At 38.0% G+C, this 12,891-nt stretch overlaps 1 protein-coding gene across 1 annotated transcript; it reads left to right on the forward strand.

The window, feature by feature from the left end:
- The first annotated feature begins 1,523 nt into the window (after nucleotides 1–1,523).
- On the forward strand, nucleotides 1,524–4,001 carry Mp20 (muscle-specific protein 20 transgelin). Its single transcript, XM_076447803.1, has 4 exons — nucleotides 1,524–1,684; nucleotides 2,267–2,478; nucleotides 2,659–2,779; nucleotides 3,677–4,001. Exons 1-4 carry the CDS (start codon nucleotides 1,655–1,657, stop codon nucleotides 3,866–3,868), a joined length of 555 nt encoding a protein of 184 aa, XP_076303918.1. The 5' UTR covers nucleotides 1,524–1,654; the 3' UTR covers nucleotides 3,869–4,001.
- Nucleotides 4,002–12,891: the final 8,890 nt, after the last annotated feature.

A 12,891-nucleotide genomic window follows, 5' to 3' on the forward strand; every position in this document is an offset into this window, starting at 1 on the left:
TCCTAAATCTTTCATCCAACAACTACTGATACAAACGAAAATTTATGATAAATTTTGTTTTTACGCGATGCCGCAATAGTTAAATAAAATCTCCTTGTTACGGAGGAACGCCTAACTTCTTCAAGCTTGAAGACACAGCCTTGGCCCTGTCTCCTTCGATCCCTCGCTGTCCTCGGTTCCAGAAAGCAAGCATCTAGAAAGCGGCAGATGTAATAATAGTCCGACCTATATAGCGGACGGTTATTTACAGGAAAAAAACACACGGCACTTCACGCAATCGAAATTTCGTTTTCCATTTCTCTTTCTGTTTCTGGTGCGCGATTTTATAGAGAACCAAGAACAGTCAGGATGACGAACGAAGGCGTCAATATTTACATACAGTAGAAACATCCGTCAATAGCCAGACAGCCAGCCAGCAGCCTGCGCGTCTAACAAATCTAAACCGACTATTCTGAAAACGATGCTTCTACTAAAAGGTTTTTCAATAAGGACATAACAACTTTAAGTTTAAATAAAACACAGAAAAATTGAAATATCGGGCTGAAATTTATTAGAGTTGTAGTACACATGTTACAATTATGTGTGGAATTCGATGTCGTTCATATGACCTCCACGGGCACGACGCCAGCAATCGATTCTTTGAATCCAATTTTCAACTACTCTCCCACACATATCAGCCGGAATGTTGGTAATTTCGTGTTCAATATTGTTCCTGAGATCGTCTAACGCCGTTGGATTTTTTCTTGCGTGGTTACCTTAAGTCGGAAGTTTACACCAACCATCCAACGACGTTAGACGATCTCAGGAACAATATTGAACACGAAATTACCAACATTCCGGCTGATATGTGTGGGAGAGTAGTTGAAAATTGGATTCGAAGAATCGATTGCTGCCGTCGTGCCCGTGGAGGTCATATGAACGACATCGAATTCCACACATAATTGTAACATGTGTACTACAACTCTAATAAATTTCAGCCCGATATTTCAATTTTTCTGTGTTTTATTTAAACTTAAAGTTGTTATGTCCTTATTGAAAAACTTTTTATATTCCGAATCCTAAAGTTGAGCAGTTCAAATTCACTTAGAAGTACTTAATCCTAATCCTTTCTACACCGTCTATGACCGCAGCAAAGAGTCCACCGACTCCATCCTCTGAAAGATGATTTCTAAGTAAGAATAACTATCGAGTCCTAAAGTTAATCCTAAAATTGAGTAGTTCAAAGTGGATTGAACAAATGAAACCCTTCCAGAGTGTTTGTGGCAGCAGTCAAGATTTTACCCAAGCTGTGGAAGATGATTTCGAAGGCACGAGTCTCGCGAGTTTGGTTGAAGCGTTTCGTCCATGGTTAGGCTACCTCGAGGCCTGTCCCATGTCCATCGCGGCTTGGCAGCCTCGATTTTGGAAAATCTACGTGCGGCCGTCCTGTCCAAGTGAGACAGATCGCTAATATTAGATCCTCGATAACCGTGGATCCACGCACATGCACGCGGCCCCACCTACACACGCCGCGACCGCTGGTCTTTTTTCGACGTGTGAAGGCACACGGGTGGTGAAACACACACGCGTGGGCCGTGTTTCCCGCCGGTATAAGAGGGGTCGGTACTCGGCCCATGCACTTCAGTCCACTAAAAGAAACCACCACCGTGCTACGATGGCTCTCGAACGTCAAGTGCGCGCCAAGGTACGACCCCAAATCGTGATCGAAACCGTGTGTCGATTGTGCTGGAGGATCGTGAAAGTGACCGGACACGTTGGAACCCTGTCTCCATTTTGGACCAGTGATTTGTGATTACTAGACTGCGGATTTTATGCATTTATGACAAAGATGGGTACATATAATTTAAAGTAGTGGACATGTTAAAAATATTTAAGGACATCAGTGTATTAGTTTCAGCTTAATAGGATAATTAAAAGAAGAATACAATTTTTATTTGGCTCCTGTGTCCTGCAATGTATGGAAAGATTTTTTATTTTGCATAAAGATCCGCAGTCTAGTGATTACTTTCTAGTATCCCATCCGGAGAAGCTCTTGTCCAGTCTGCACTTGATTTGGCTCTAACTCTTTGGTTGTCACCCTGAGCTCAGGCCAGGAATTCTTGTAGATTTTGCGACCTGCAGATTGGTCTCTGATACTTTTCTGATCTGAGTCTTAGCTGGGATCGAAACCGTATCCAGCACAATCCGCGATAATTCACGTTTAAAGTTTGATCGAAAGATCATTCATTCGTTGGTACAATTTGTCACAGTTCTTTTTCTGCTACAGATCGCTGCAAAGCGTAACCCAGAACAGGAAAGGGAGGCCCAGGAATGGATCGAGTCGATCCTCGGCCAGAAATTCCCTCAGGGTGAGATGTTCGACGACGTGCTCAAGGATGGACAAGTATTGTGCCACCTGATGAACAAAATCGCCCCTGGATCCGTCTCGAAGATCAACTCCTCCGGTGGACAGTTCAAAATGATGGAGAACATCAACGCGTTAGTAATATTTATTAACTGGAATAATGATTAATTAGACAAGACGCAAGAGATACAAGATACAAGAGAAATTGTCAAAATTCACCCACTCCATTTATAACATTCCACGAAGCACTCCCTAAGTCTTTAAGTTGGCTAACTGGGTAGGACTGTTATTTAATTAGGGTAATTTTGCCTCAGGTTTCAAAAGGCTATAAAGGAGTATGGGGTGGACGACGTCGACGTGTTCCAAACGGTTGACTTATGGGAGAAAAAGGACATAGCACAAGTGATCACCACTCTGTTTGCCCTTGGTCGCACGGTAAGTCCGATTAAAAGTTAATTAATCTTAGCCCAAGCTCCTATTCAACGATTAACATATTTCGACGAATATAGGTATCTCTAAATAGAGAATTTCAATCAGAGTTGGGCAAAATGTAATTTCAATTACAATTACAATTACTTGCCAATTACTGTAATTTGGAATTGCAGAAATACAATTACAATTACATGTAATTGTAATTGGTAATTGCAATTACTTGACGAATCACTGTAATTGTAATTGTGGTCCGCAATTACAATTACTGGTTGAGCGAAAGTAATTGCAATTCCAATTCCAATTACATGTAACTGTAACTGTAATTGTTAGTAGCAGTTACAAGACTTACAAGTAATTGTAGCTGGTAGCTGCAATTACTTGTAACTGCTACTAACAGTTACAGTTACAATTACATGTAATTGGAATTGGAATTGCAGAAATACAATTACAATTACATGTAATTGTAATTGAAGATGTAATTAATTACTCATGTAATTAATTCCTGCCCAACTCTGATTTCAATGCTATTTAGATTTCGGCGAACGTTTAAAAGCATTGAACTTCGATGTAAAACTTGAAGTAACCACGCCAAGAAATGACTATCACCTCTTGGCTCATTCACTTCGCTCTATCAGCTGCATTGACGAACGCTACGTATGCGTCTCAATGATTCGACGTAACGAGCCTCTGTTATTCAACTCCGCGTGCGCGGATGACTTTGCATCCATGAATGACTGTCGTCGCCGTTAAAACGGGTCATAAAACGTTCATCCATAAAAAGAAACAAACGTACTTCTATTCCTAGCTCGATAGAAATCTAGCATTAGGAGTAAGTTTCCCCGAAAAGAAATTGTCGAAATCAGCTGTTTCAACGCACCCTTTTCGCTCGCCATTTTCCAGACCTACAAGCATCCAGAATGGAAGGGGCCCTACCTGGGACCGAAACCATCAGAGGAATGCAAACGTGATTTCACCGAGGAACAGCTGCGAGCTGGCGAAGGTATGATTGGTCTGCAGGCAGGATCGAACAAAGGTGCCACCCAGGCGGGACAAAGCCTTGGCGCCACTCGCAAGATCCTCCTCGGCAAATAGACCAGGATGTAAGCAGGATAAGGCCCCTTAGACTCCAAAATTTCTCTCCCGTCCGCCCATCGAACAATGTATATTATGTATTTATTTTGTATTTTCTAATTGAACGATAAGAATACACTATGTCTATTTATTATTTACTATTTATTATTCACCGTTTCCATATAGCGTTCCTCCTTTTCCCTTTCTCTGTATAGTTGAAGAGAATGTGTGTGTGTTTATGTGTACGATCTCGCATTCTCTAAAAATATGCGTCCCGGGGCTGGAACGTAAGCAACAAAATTTTGACAACAGCTGCCGGCGCGGCGCGGCGTAGCGTTAATAGAAACATGAATGCCGCGATTTCTGTCGTTTTCAGTCCTCGATTCACTCTGCACTGGTGTGATTTATCGAACGAAATACACCGTGAAATGACGCCGGTCCTGATACACGTCCAAAAATATCGGATCGGTGACTGGCCAACGTTTGTTCACCCACTGACTCGATTTTCCGATTTACACGAGTCGTTTAGTAGCTAATTGGCTCGTGGTTTCTGCTTGACATTGCTGTTTCACTGGTTTTCTACTCGATCATTTAATTTCGAGTTGTTTCGGCCGTTCCGGGTTGATCGTTGATTTTAGAATTTATAGTAAATGTTTCTTTCCTATCAATTATTTATGTTAGAATTAGATTTATAAATTATTCTATAGTTTCGAACAAAATAATACTACTTTCGACAAAAAGAAGTTGTATATTAAATTATGCAGCAGATAAATAATGTTGCAACACATTTCCTCTGTGCTTCTTTGACTGTATCGCTTTCTTTGTTTGCTTTCAAGCCAAGTTCAACCGAAATCCCTTGGTCACGGTCTGATAAAATTCTCGTTAAAACGAAACGTCTGTTAATATTTCCGAATAACAGCGTGAAACACAAAAGTTCGTATGTCTCTGTGGTCTATAAATAATTGTTTATTCGACCGGCCGTCTATTATTGTGATAATATTGGCCTCATCTCCGGTGGAGTGTCTCTTCCAACAAGTTCATTTAAAGAGACAGAGGATAAAATGAAATCCGATCCCACCGCGATGATGCAACGGCCGAAAAATTTCATAAATTTAATTGTGAGATTACATTGTACCAGTCGGTTTATTCGATATCTTAAAGACGATCTTACAAAACATTAAATTTTTCCATGGATTCAACTTTTTCTCAATTTTGAGGAAAGATGGACGTGGTAAGAGTAATGTTGAAATATTTCTGTGGCATTGGAGAATTCGAGGAATGTCGGGATTGAATGATATTCGGACGAGCTGCATCGAATAACAGGTGGATGATAAACGCGGCGACAAATGTTGGCCCGCTCGCGAAAATCGTGATATTGTAATTCGCATTGTGTATCGCAGGTGTGCACATCTGCCGTGAGATTTCTCTTGGCGCGTCCTTCGTCGCAACAGGTCGGTCTAAATTTATATTTGATCCTTCCAGAACGATGCTGGGAGAATCTGCGTAGTCGAAATGCAATCTTCGACAATGAAGACGTCGATGGAACGCATCTGGAGCCATCTAAATATCTCGGAATTACCAAATTCACACCGGAAAACCAGTTAAAAATATTAAACCCTTCAATTTCTTCTTTCACCTTTCAATTTCTTTTCTTCTAACAATAAGAAATAAATAAAATTGATATTGGAACTTAATCGAAAATAATTCTCCCAATTTCCCACGTAATCGAAAGTTATTAATAGTTTGAGCTTTTGTATAAACTTCCTTAACCGTTGATTTTAATGTGCACGAAAGCAAGTTTTATCTAATATTAGTTCAACTGGAAACAGACGGCCGTCGACTTGAAATGTGAAAACGGAAACGTGTTCGAACAGTTTGATAAATTTCAGGCTGGAAATAGAAATTGCTCAGCAGCAATAAAATTTCGAATATAAACTACCCAGTGAATGTTTGAAAAATTTGCAAATTGCACCGATCTTTAAACATAAAATTACAACATAGTTTAGGTATTGTAAATTCTTCTCTATTTTTCGAAATATTGATTATAAAATAATATCATTCTGAGTGGTATCATATATTATAAATAAAGGATCTGTATTTGCGAATTACTGTCCGCAATTTTTATTTTAATGCATTTATTAATTTTTATGTAGTAAAGTAATTAATTATTTAATACAGGTGGGAGAAAATTTAAGGGGTGGTTCTCGACGATAATATAAGACGAAAATGATGAATAAAAAAGTTGCGGTTTCGACTTCGTTATTTAGTTATTAACAATTAAAAATCCGCCTAAAATGCTGCAACACTTCTAGCAAAAGTGTACGTTGCGTACGTCACACAGGCGCGCGCGACAGTCACGACATATGTATCAAGTGACAGATGCATGCACACTCTACTGGCAGTCTCTAATCCGGCACTGGTTGTAGAAGTTTTACCAGTCGAACCCGATTCGTATTGGTTCTAGTTTTCGAATTCACCGTTCTTAAAGCGTAGAGGACGCTAAAATCAGTGGCATTTTAAGGTGTCGGTACTTCAGATTCCTATGGACACCAAGTCCCATAAGGTGTCAGGTCTATTCCTATTTCCTATATCTCGTCTGTGATAGTATCTCGTCGGTGCTGCCAGCCCCTGTGCTATTCAGCGAGCACGGTCACCGACGAGATCGTCAGTGGCCCGGTAACCGGGCGCAACGGGCGCGGGCACCGACGAGATACTGTTAAAGACTGCCAGCCTTATGGGAGTTGGCGGGACTCGAATTTTTCGGTATTTCTTACGCCCTCTAGGATATATTTTAGCTCCATCCAGAGAAACAGAAGGCCAATGACGGCATTTTGTCGGTAAAGAAGACCACTGAGGAGATTCTCGTCGCGATGCATCGGTGTGAATGCGAATTATTACGAAACCATATCGATTATTATTAAATGTTACATTCTCCGCCATATTTCAGACGATGTTTTGGCACTATTTTAACACTATTTAGAACTTTTAGCGATGTGGTATATCAGATCACTGTACCTTTCACGTTATCCCCGCGCCCACTCGCGCCCACTTACTGGTCCCGCGGAATAACACAGGGGCTGGCAGTCTTTAATAGTATCTCGTCGGTGGCGCGGGGATAACGTGAAAGGTACAGTGATCTGATATACCACAGCGGTAAAAGTTCCACAATCGACGAGATATTCGTCAAGTTGAAGAAGAATGATATAGTAGAATGCTGACATTACCTATTCTGTAATTGCCTTATAATACTATATATAATTCTATTATTGCATTCTTATTTTCCTTATTATCACCATTGTAATAATTGTTTACAATATAATCGATAGTTTATAGATGAAGGAAAAATGAAAGTAATTACTACGTAATATTCTACAAATGTATATTGCAATTTAAATAGTAATTTGAACATTATTGCGTTATATATAAAATAATGATTCTTAAAAAATATTCTGTTATGTTATGTAATGACAAAATTCAATCGTTCTTATTAAGATCCTTAGTAGGAAACAGAAAATTAATTTTTTTACTTATTTATCCCATACTTGTAATGCTCGATAGCATTATTGACTGCAATTATTAAAGCAGAGGTAGTAACAAGATAAAAGTATTAACTAATTTTCGACGGCTCCTATCCATACAATGTTATTTAGAGGCAATATTTCGTACGAAGATATCTAAAAAAATAATTCTATTTGACTCTATACGAATATTTCTTGCACCATATATGACGCTATTTAAAAAGTGCGTGTAACATTATTTTATTTCATTCTGAACTGAAGCACTTCCTGAAACATGATTCATTTATGAGTACATTGTGCGACGAGGCGAAGAGCTAGCAGACGAAGTCGAAGTCGAAATCTTAAAAGAATGAGGACTCTCCGCGTCTCTTTTTTTCCCGACGCTGTCCTTCTTTGTGTCGGAAACTTGCGTACCGTCGCTCATTGCATAAGCAAATATCATCGGAATTATATAATTTTGGTACCATTTTCATAAAAAGAAACAAAATTCACCAAATATGTTAAGGAAAATCCTATAAAAAAGTAATGATAAATAATTAAGCTTTGTTGTTTGATTAGTAGTCTCACACCGATATACCCGACCCGACCCGTATCATGTTACAATGTTTCACTCCAGTCCACGGCGACCGAAGCCCCCGAGCTTCACTTCCCTTTTCTCCGTTCGTCATCATAGAATAGTGTTTCCTGAAAATTGAATGTCTCTGGCCAGACTCGAGTTTTCGACATTTATAGCAAGCTTGCTATAATCTTATCTTATATGTCAAAATTTAGTTTTCTATTTAAAATATTTTGTTGTTAAAACTCATTAATAGTTTTAAATAGTACTTGAATATATTTAAAATGATATTGGAATATTGGAATATTACAATTTGGAATGAAGGGCCCAGCCGGACGAGGTAGTCCTTCGAATTATTTAAACAGCCGTTGTGCCATTCAATTTTCGGTCAATTTTCCCCATTTACTTGCATTAATTTAATCATATAATTGCATTTAATTGAAATTGATATTTGAGATTTTTTCCCGATTTTTTGGTTCAAAATGTTAATTACACAAAGTGAAAAACACGCAAAAATTCGACAAATGCAGGTTTTTTAGAGAAATTGAAAAATAGCATTGTGATCATATTTTTAGACTATCAACATACCAGAACTTTTTTTACGACAGCGCGTATAGTCTAGTCGCCAGGTACTTTTACCTGGAAAGTATTCCCAACTTAATGAAATTTTGACACGTCATTTAGGGGTACTCTGGGGTGTCGAATCTGAGTTTTCAACCTCGAGAACCCTGTGCTAACTTGGGAGAAAAAACCACGATTCTTATTACCTTGTTTTGATTTTTCGCCTATTACTCAAAAACTGAAAAAAACGACGGCGGGGTCCGATCGGGGATGTTTTTTTTTATTATTAATATCTATATTGCTATTAAACATAACACCAACAAAAATATAAAAAGGCTTGAATCCACTCGGTTGAAGTAAATAAATTGTGCTATCCTCCCCAGTTAATAGTGAAAATGTAAGGGGTATCCGTAGTATGAAGATTATATATAGATATGTTGAAAAACTAAAGTTATGAGCCAAAAACTTGCAATTGCCTGCTAAATGTCACAATGCGTGGCTCAAAATGTCATTTTGAGAAACATTTCCTAATTTTGAACGCCTGTCTATCGGTGCCTGTTGGGTCAAAAAAAAAGATTGACCAGTGAAATTTGAAGGAAATTTAATGCCCTTTCCAAAAATGAAAAACAAAAGTTCTGAGGACCCACAGTTTTTGAGTAATAGGCGAAAAACCAAAACAAGGTAATAAAAATCGTGGTTTTTCCCCCTCCCCAAGTTAGCACGGGGTCCTCGAGGTCGAAAACTGAGATTCGACACCCCAGAGTACCCCTAAATGACGTGTGAAAATTTCATTAAGTTCGGAATACTTGCCAGGTAGACGCCTTTTTTTCGACCTGCCGACTGGACTATATGAAAAAACTTGACGACACTGAGGAAAATGAAAAATTGAATAACTCCGAGAAAAATGGAAAACTTAATGACTCCGAGAAAAATAAAGAACTTACTGACTCTGAGAAAAATGAAAAATTTAATAACTCTCAGTCAATAAGCAGTCTTCAATGCCTCTTAAAAAAGCAATTAATCATGCAGGGATTGATCAGGTGTTTCTCTCTATATTAAAAAATATTTAAAAATCCTTTGACAAATCTGTTTTGTGGCGTCAGGATACTGCTGTCGATATTCCATCACAGTTTGTATAGTATATATTATTTCTCCTCTTTGATTCTATATAAAATTTTATTATGATCCTCCATTAGTTTAACGCCCCGTTCAGCGGTATCATTGACCACCTTCAGTCTATGTTTCAGTCAGACTACTTATTATTCATAATAACTTCTTTTTCCGATATTATAACTGTTTTTCTTTTGTAGATTGGAGCGTATTAATGAATTTATTTATATATACATATATATATATATATATATATATATATATATAAGGGAGTAGAGAGACTTCCAGGATTGCAAGATATTCATTTACTCATTTCTCGATAATACAAACACGGGGTTTTTCACTAGTAAAAAAAAAACGCCAGATAAAACATCGATCTAAGGCGCTATCTGCCTCAAAAGTCCTATTTTTTCGTTTACGAAGCGTAATTTGCATTATTCGGCAGCATGTGTAGATATGAAAATAGCTATATGCGCAGTTGTATGCTTCCGTATCTCTGTCAGTCATGTATATATGAAAAAACTCTTCAAACAAAAGTTGTAGTATATAAGGAGGTGGATATAGTATCAGAGAAAAAAATTTTTTCAAAGCCATTATTTCAAGTTTTCAAGGTCACGGATGTTTTTTCTATCAACAACTGTTTATGCTATATATGGATTCTTAGCGAGAAAAAAGACAAATTCAACGATATATCATAACGTCTATTTATGTCAAGATTTAAAAAATTCCAAATTTTCAAATTTGCTGCGCCTCATTTTCCCATGATCTAATCGCCCCCAAAATTTTTTCAGATAATTTTCTCAACATTTGTTACAATTCTGGTTTACGGGGCCAAAAAATTTCATGGTCGAAAAATAAGGTCCACCCTAATGTACATATACGTAAATTACGAGAAACAGTAAAGGGTGCTTAACGTCGAAGAAGAAAATCCTGGTAATTAAAACTTAATATGTACTACATTCCACGTTATTAGAATAATTGTAGTCTAATTATGATACATTTTATATCAACATTTTTTATTTACACCTAGAAACGCCACTGTCTCGGAAGGAAATGGACATTCGAGAGAAGCAATAAAATTAGAGCATTATCGCGAAAAAAGATGAGTTTGCAATAACCTCAATATTTTATGAAATTCTATTATAATTATAGTTATGACTGTATTTTTATATTATAGGAAGACAGAAGATCAAATTGTGTGTATGCTAGTATAAAATCAATTTATATATATTATACAATTTATTTTATTATTTGTTTGACAACTAATAAATCTACAAATTGTTTCATAAACTAAAAAGTACTTCCTGCATTTTCGTATTCTCCAATCAGTCCAAATAAATACCATCAACGTGTTATCATATACCAATTTTTATTAATGCAATTATGACAGTAACGAAACGTTTCTATTTAAAATGAATACATATTTTGAACATAGTTTTAACATTTTTAATTTTTTGGAAGGTTAAAAAATGTAATTAAAAAAGTAATGAAAAATAAAAATAAAAAAAAATCCTCGCTGCACGGGGACTCGAAGGCTAGCTCCAGATTGCGATTCATACGCTCGACGGCTCGACAGTCGAATTTCAGTTTCGTTTCCGTAAGCCGTAAAGCATGGCAACATGGCAAGTGCTAAAAATAGATTGTGGCTGGCACAAGCGCACAAGCAGCGCACACGGATATAGTAAAGGTACGCTGGCGAGTGTAGCGCGCGGGCGCGTTGCTAACACGATACCAATACAGTGTCTTCTGCACCGACGAAATGCCGTCGGTGGCCTCCTGTTTCTCACTCCAGTCAGAATATATCCTAGAGGGCGTAAGAGAACACCGAAAAATTCGAGTCCCGCCAACTCCCGTAAGGCTGGCAGTCTTTAACAGTATCTCGTCGGTGCTTATGGGAGTTGGCGGGACTCGAATTTTTCGGTATTTCTTACGCCCTCTAGGATATATTTTAGCTCCATCCAGAGAAACAGAAGGCCAACGACGGCATTTTGTCGGTAAAGAAGACCACTGAGGAGATTCTCGTCGCGATGCATCGGTGTGAATGCGAATTATTACGAAACCATATCGATTATTATTAAATGTTACATTCTCCGCCATATTTCAGACGATGTTTTGGCACTATTTTAACACTATTTAGAACTTTTAGCGATGTGGTATATCAGATCACTGTACCTTTCACGTTATCCCCGCGCCCACTCGCGCCCACTTACTGGTCCCGCGGAATAACACAGGGGCTGATTTGTAACTAGAAAATTACTAGAATCTTACTAGATTTTGGGTCGAAAATATGGGTTTCGTACTAAACGTTGTTTGACCTTATTAGAACAAATTGTGGGCTGTGTGAGGGCTCATTCGAAAGAGGAAGAATAGACGCAGCGCGCTTTTCTCACGAGGTTAACGAGATTATGTTCATAACTAATAATATGATGGCCCAAAGTCGAGAAAAAATCTAGGAAAAAATCCCGCAGATTTCAATGCATTTTCTGTCTCTAATAGACTTTTTTTACTTATGAGATGAGAAAAGCGCGCTGCGTTGAACCTTCCTCTTTCGAATGAGCCCTCACACAGCTCAAAATATGCTCGTATAAGGTCAAACAACGTTTAGTTCCGAACCCATTCTTTCTAGTAAGATTCTAGTTATTTGCTAGATATTTGCTATTTACTAGAATCTTACTAGATTTTGGGTCGAAAAAATGGGTTCGGAACTAAACGTTGTTTGACCTTATACGAGCATATTTTGAGCTGTGTGAGGGCTCATTCGAAAGAGGAAGGTTCAACGCAGCGCGCTTTTCTCATCTCATAAGTCAAAAAAGTCTATTAGAGACAGAAAATGCATTGAAATCTGCGGGATTTTTTCCTAGATTTTTTCTCGACTTTGGGCCATCATATTATTAATTATTAACATAATCTCGTTAACCTCGTGAGAAAAGCGCGCTGCGTCTATTCTTCCTCTTTCGAATGAGCCCTCACACAGCCCACAATTTGTTCTAATAAGGTCAAATAACGTTTAGTACGAAACCCATATTTTCGACCCAAAATCTAGTAAGATTCTAGTAATTTTCTAGTTACAAATCGAGGGTAGACTAGCCAGTATCTCGTCGGTGCCAAGTCCCATAAGGTGTCAGGTCTATTCCTATTCCTATATCTCTTAAACCTTGATGAAAACTTACCAACAAGATAGAAAATGTTATGTCGACAATGTAGAAAATGACACTAAAATGATAGGAAATACTTATCACTTTCAGCAGATGGCGTTAGATGGCTCTAAATTGCAATGAATACAGCAGAGCCTCTATCAT

The sequence above is a fragment of the Lasioglossum baleicum genome, chromosome 3 (genome assembly GCF_051020765.1).
Source record: "Lasioglossum baleicum chromosome 3, iyLasBale1, whole genome shotgun sequence".
Lineage (NCBI taxonomy): Eukaryota > Metazoa > Arthropoda > Insecta > Hymenoptera > Halictidae > Lasioglossum > Lasioglossum baleicum.

Bases quoted from the DNA above. Each gene is read 5' to 3' on its own strand.
- Mp20 (XM_076447803.1), top strand. From the start codon at position 1,655: ATGGCTCTCGAACGTCAAGTGCGCGCCAAG. The intron at 1,685-2,266 runs GTACGACCCCAA...TTTCTGCTACAG, and splicing joins AACGTCAAGTGCGCGCCAAG to ATCGCTGCAAAGCGTAACCC. The intron at 2,479-2,658 runs GTTAGTAATATT...ATTTTGCCTCAG, and splicing joins ATGATGGAGAACATCAACGC to GTTTCAAAAGGCTATAAAGG.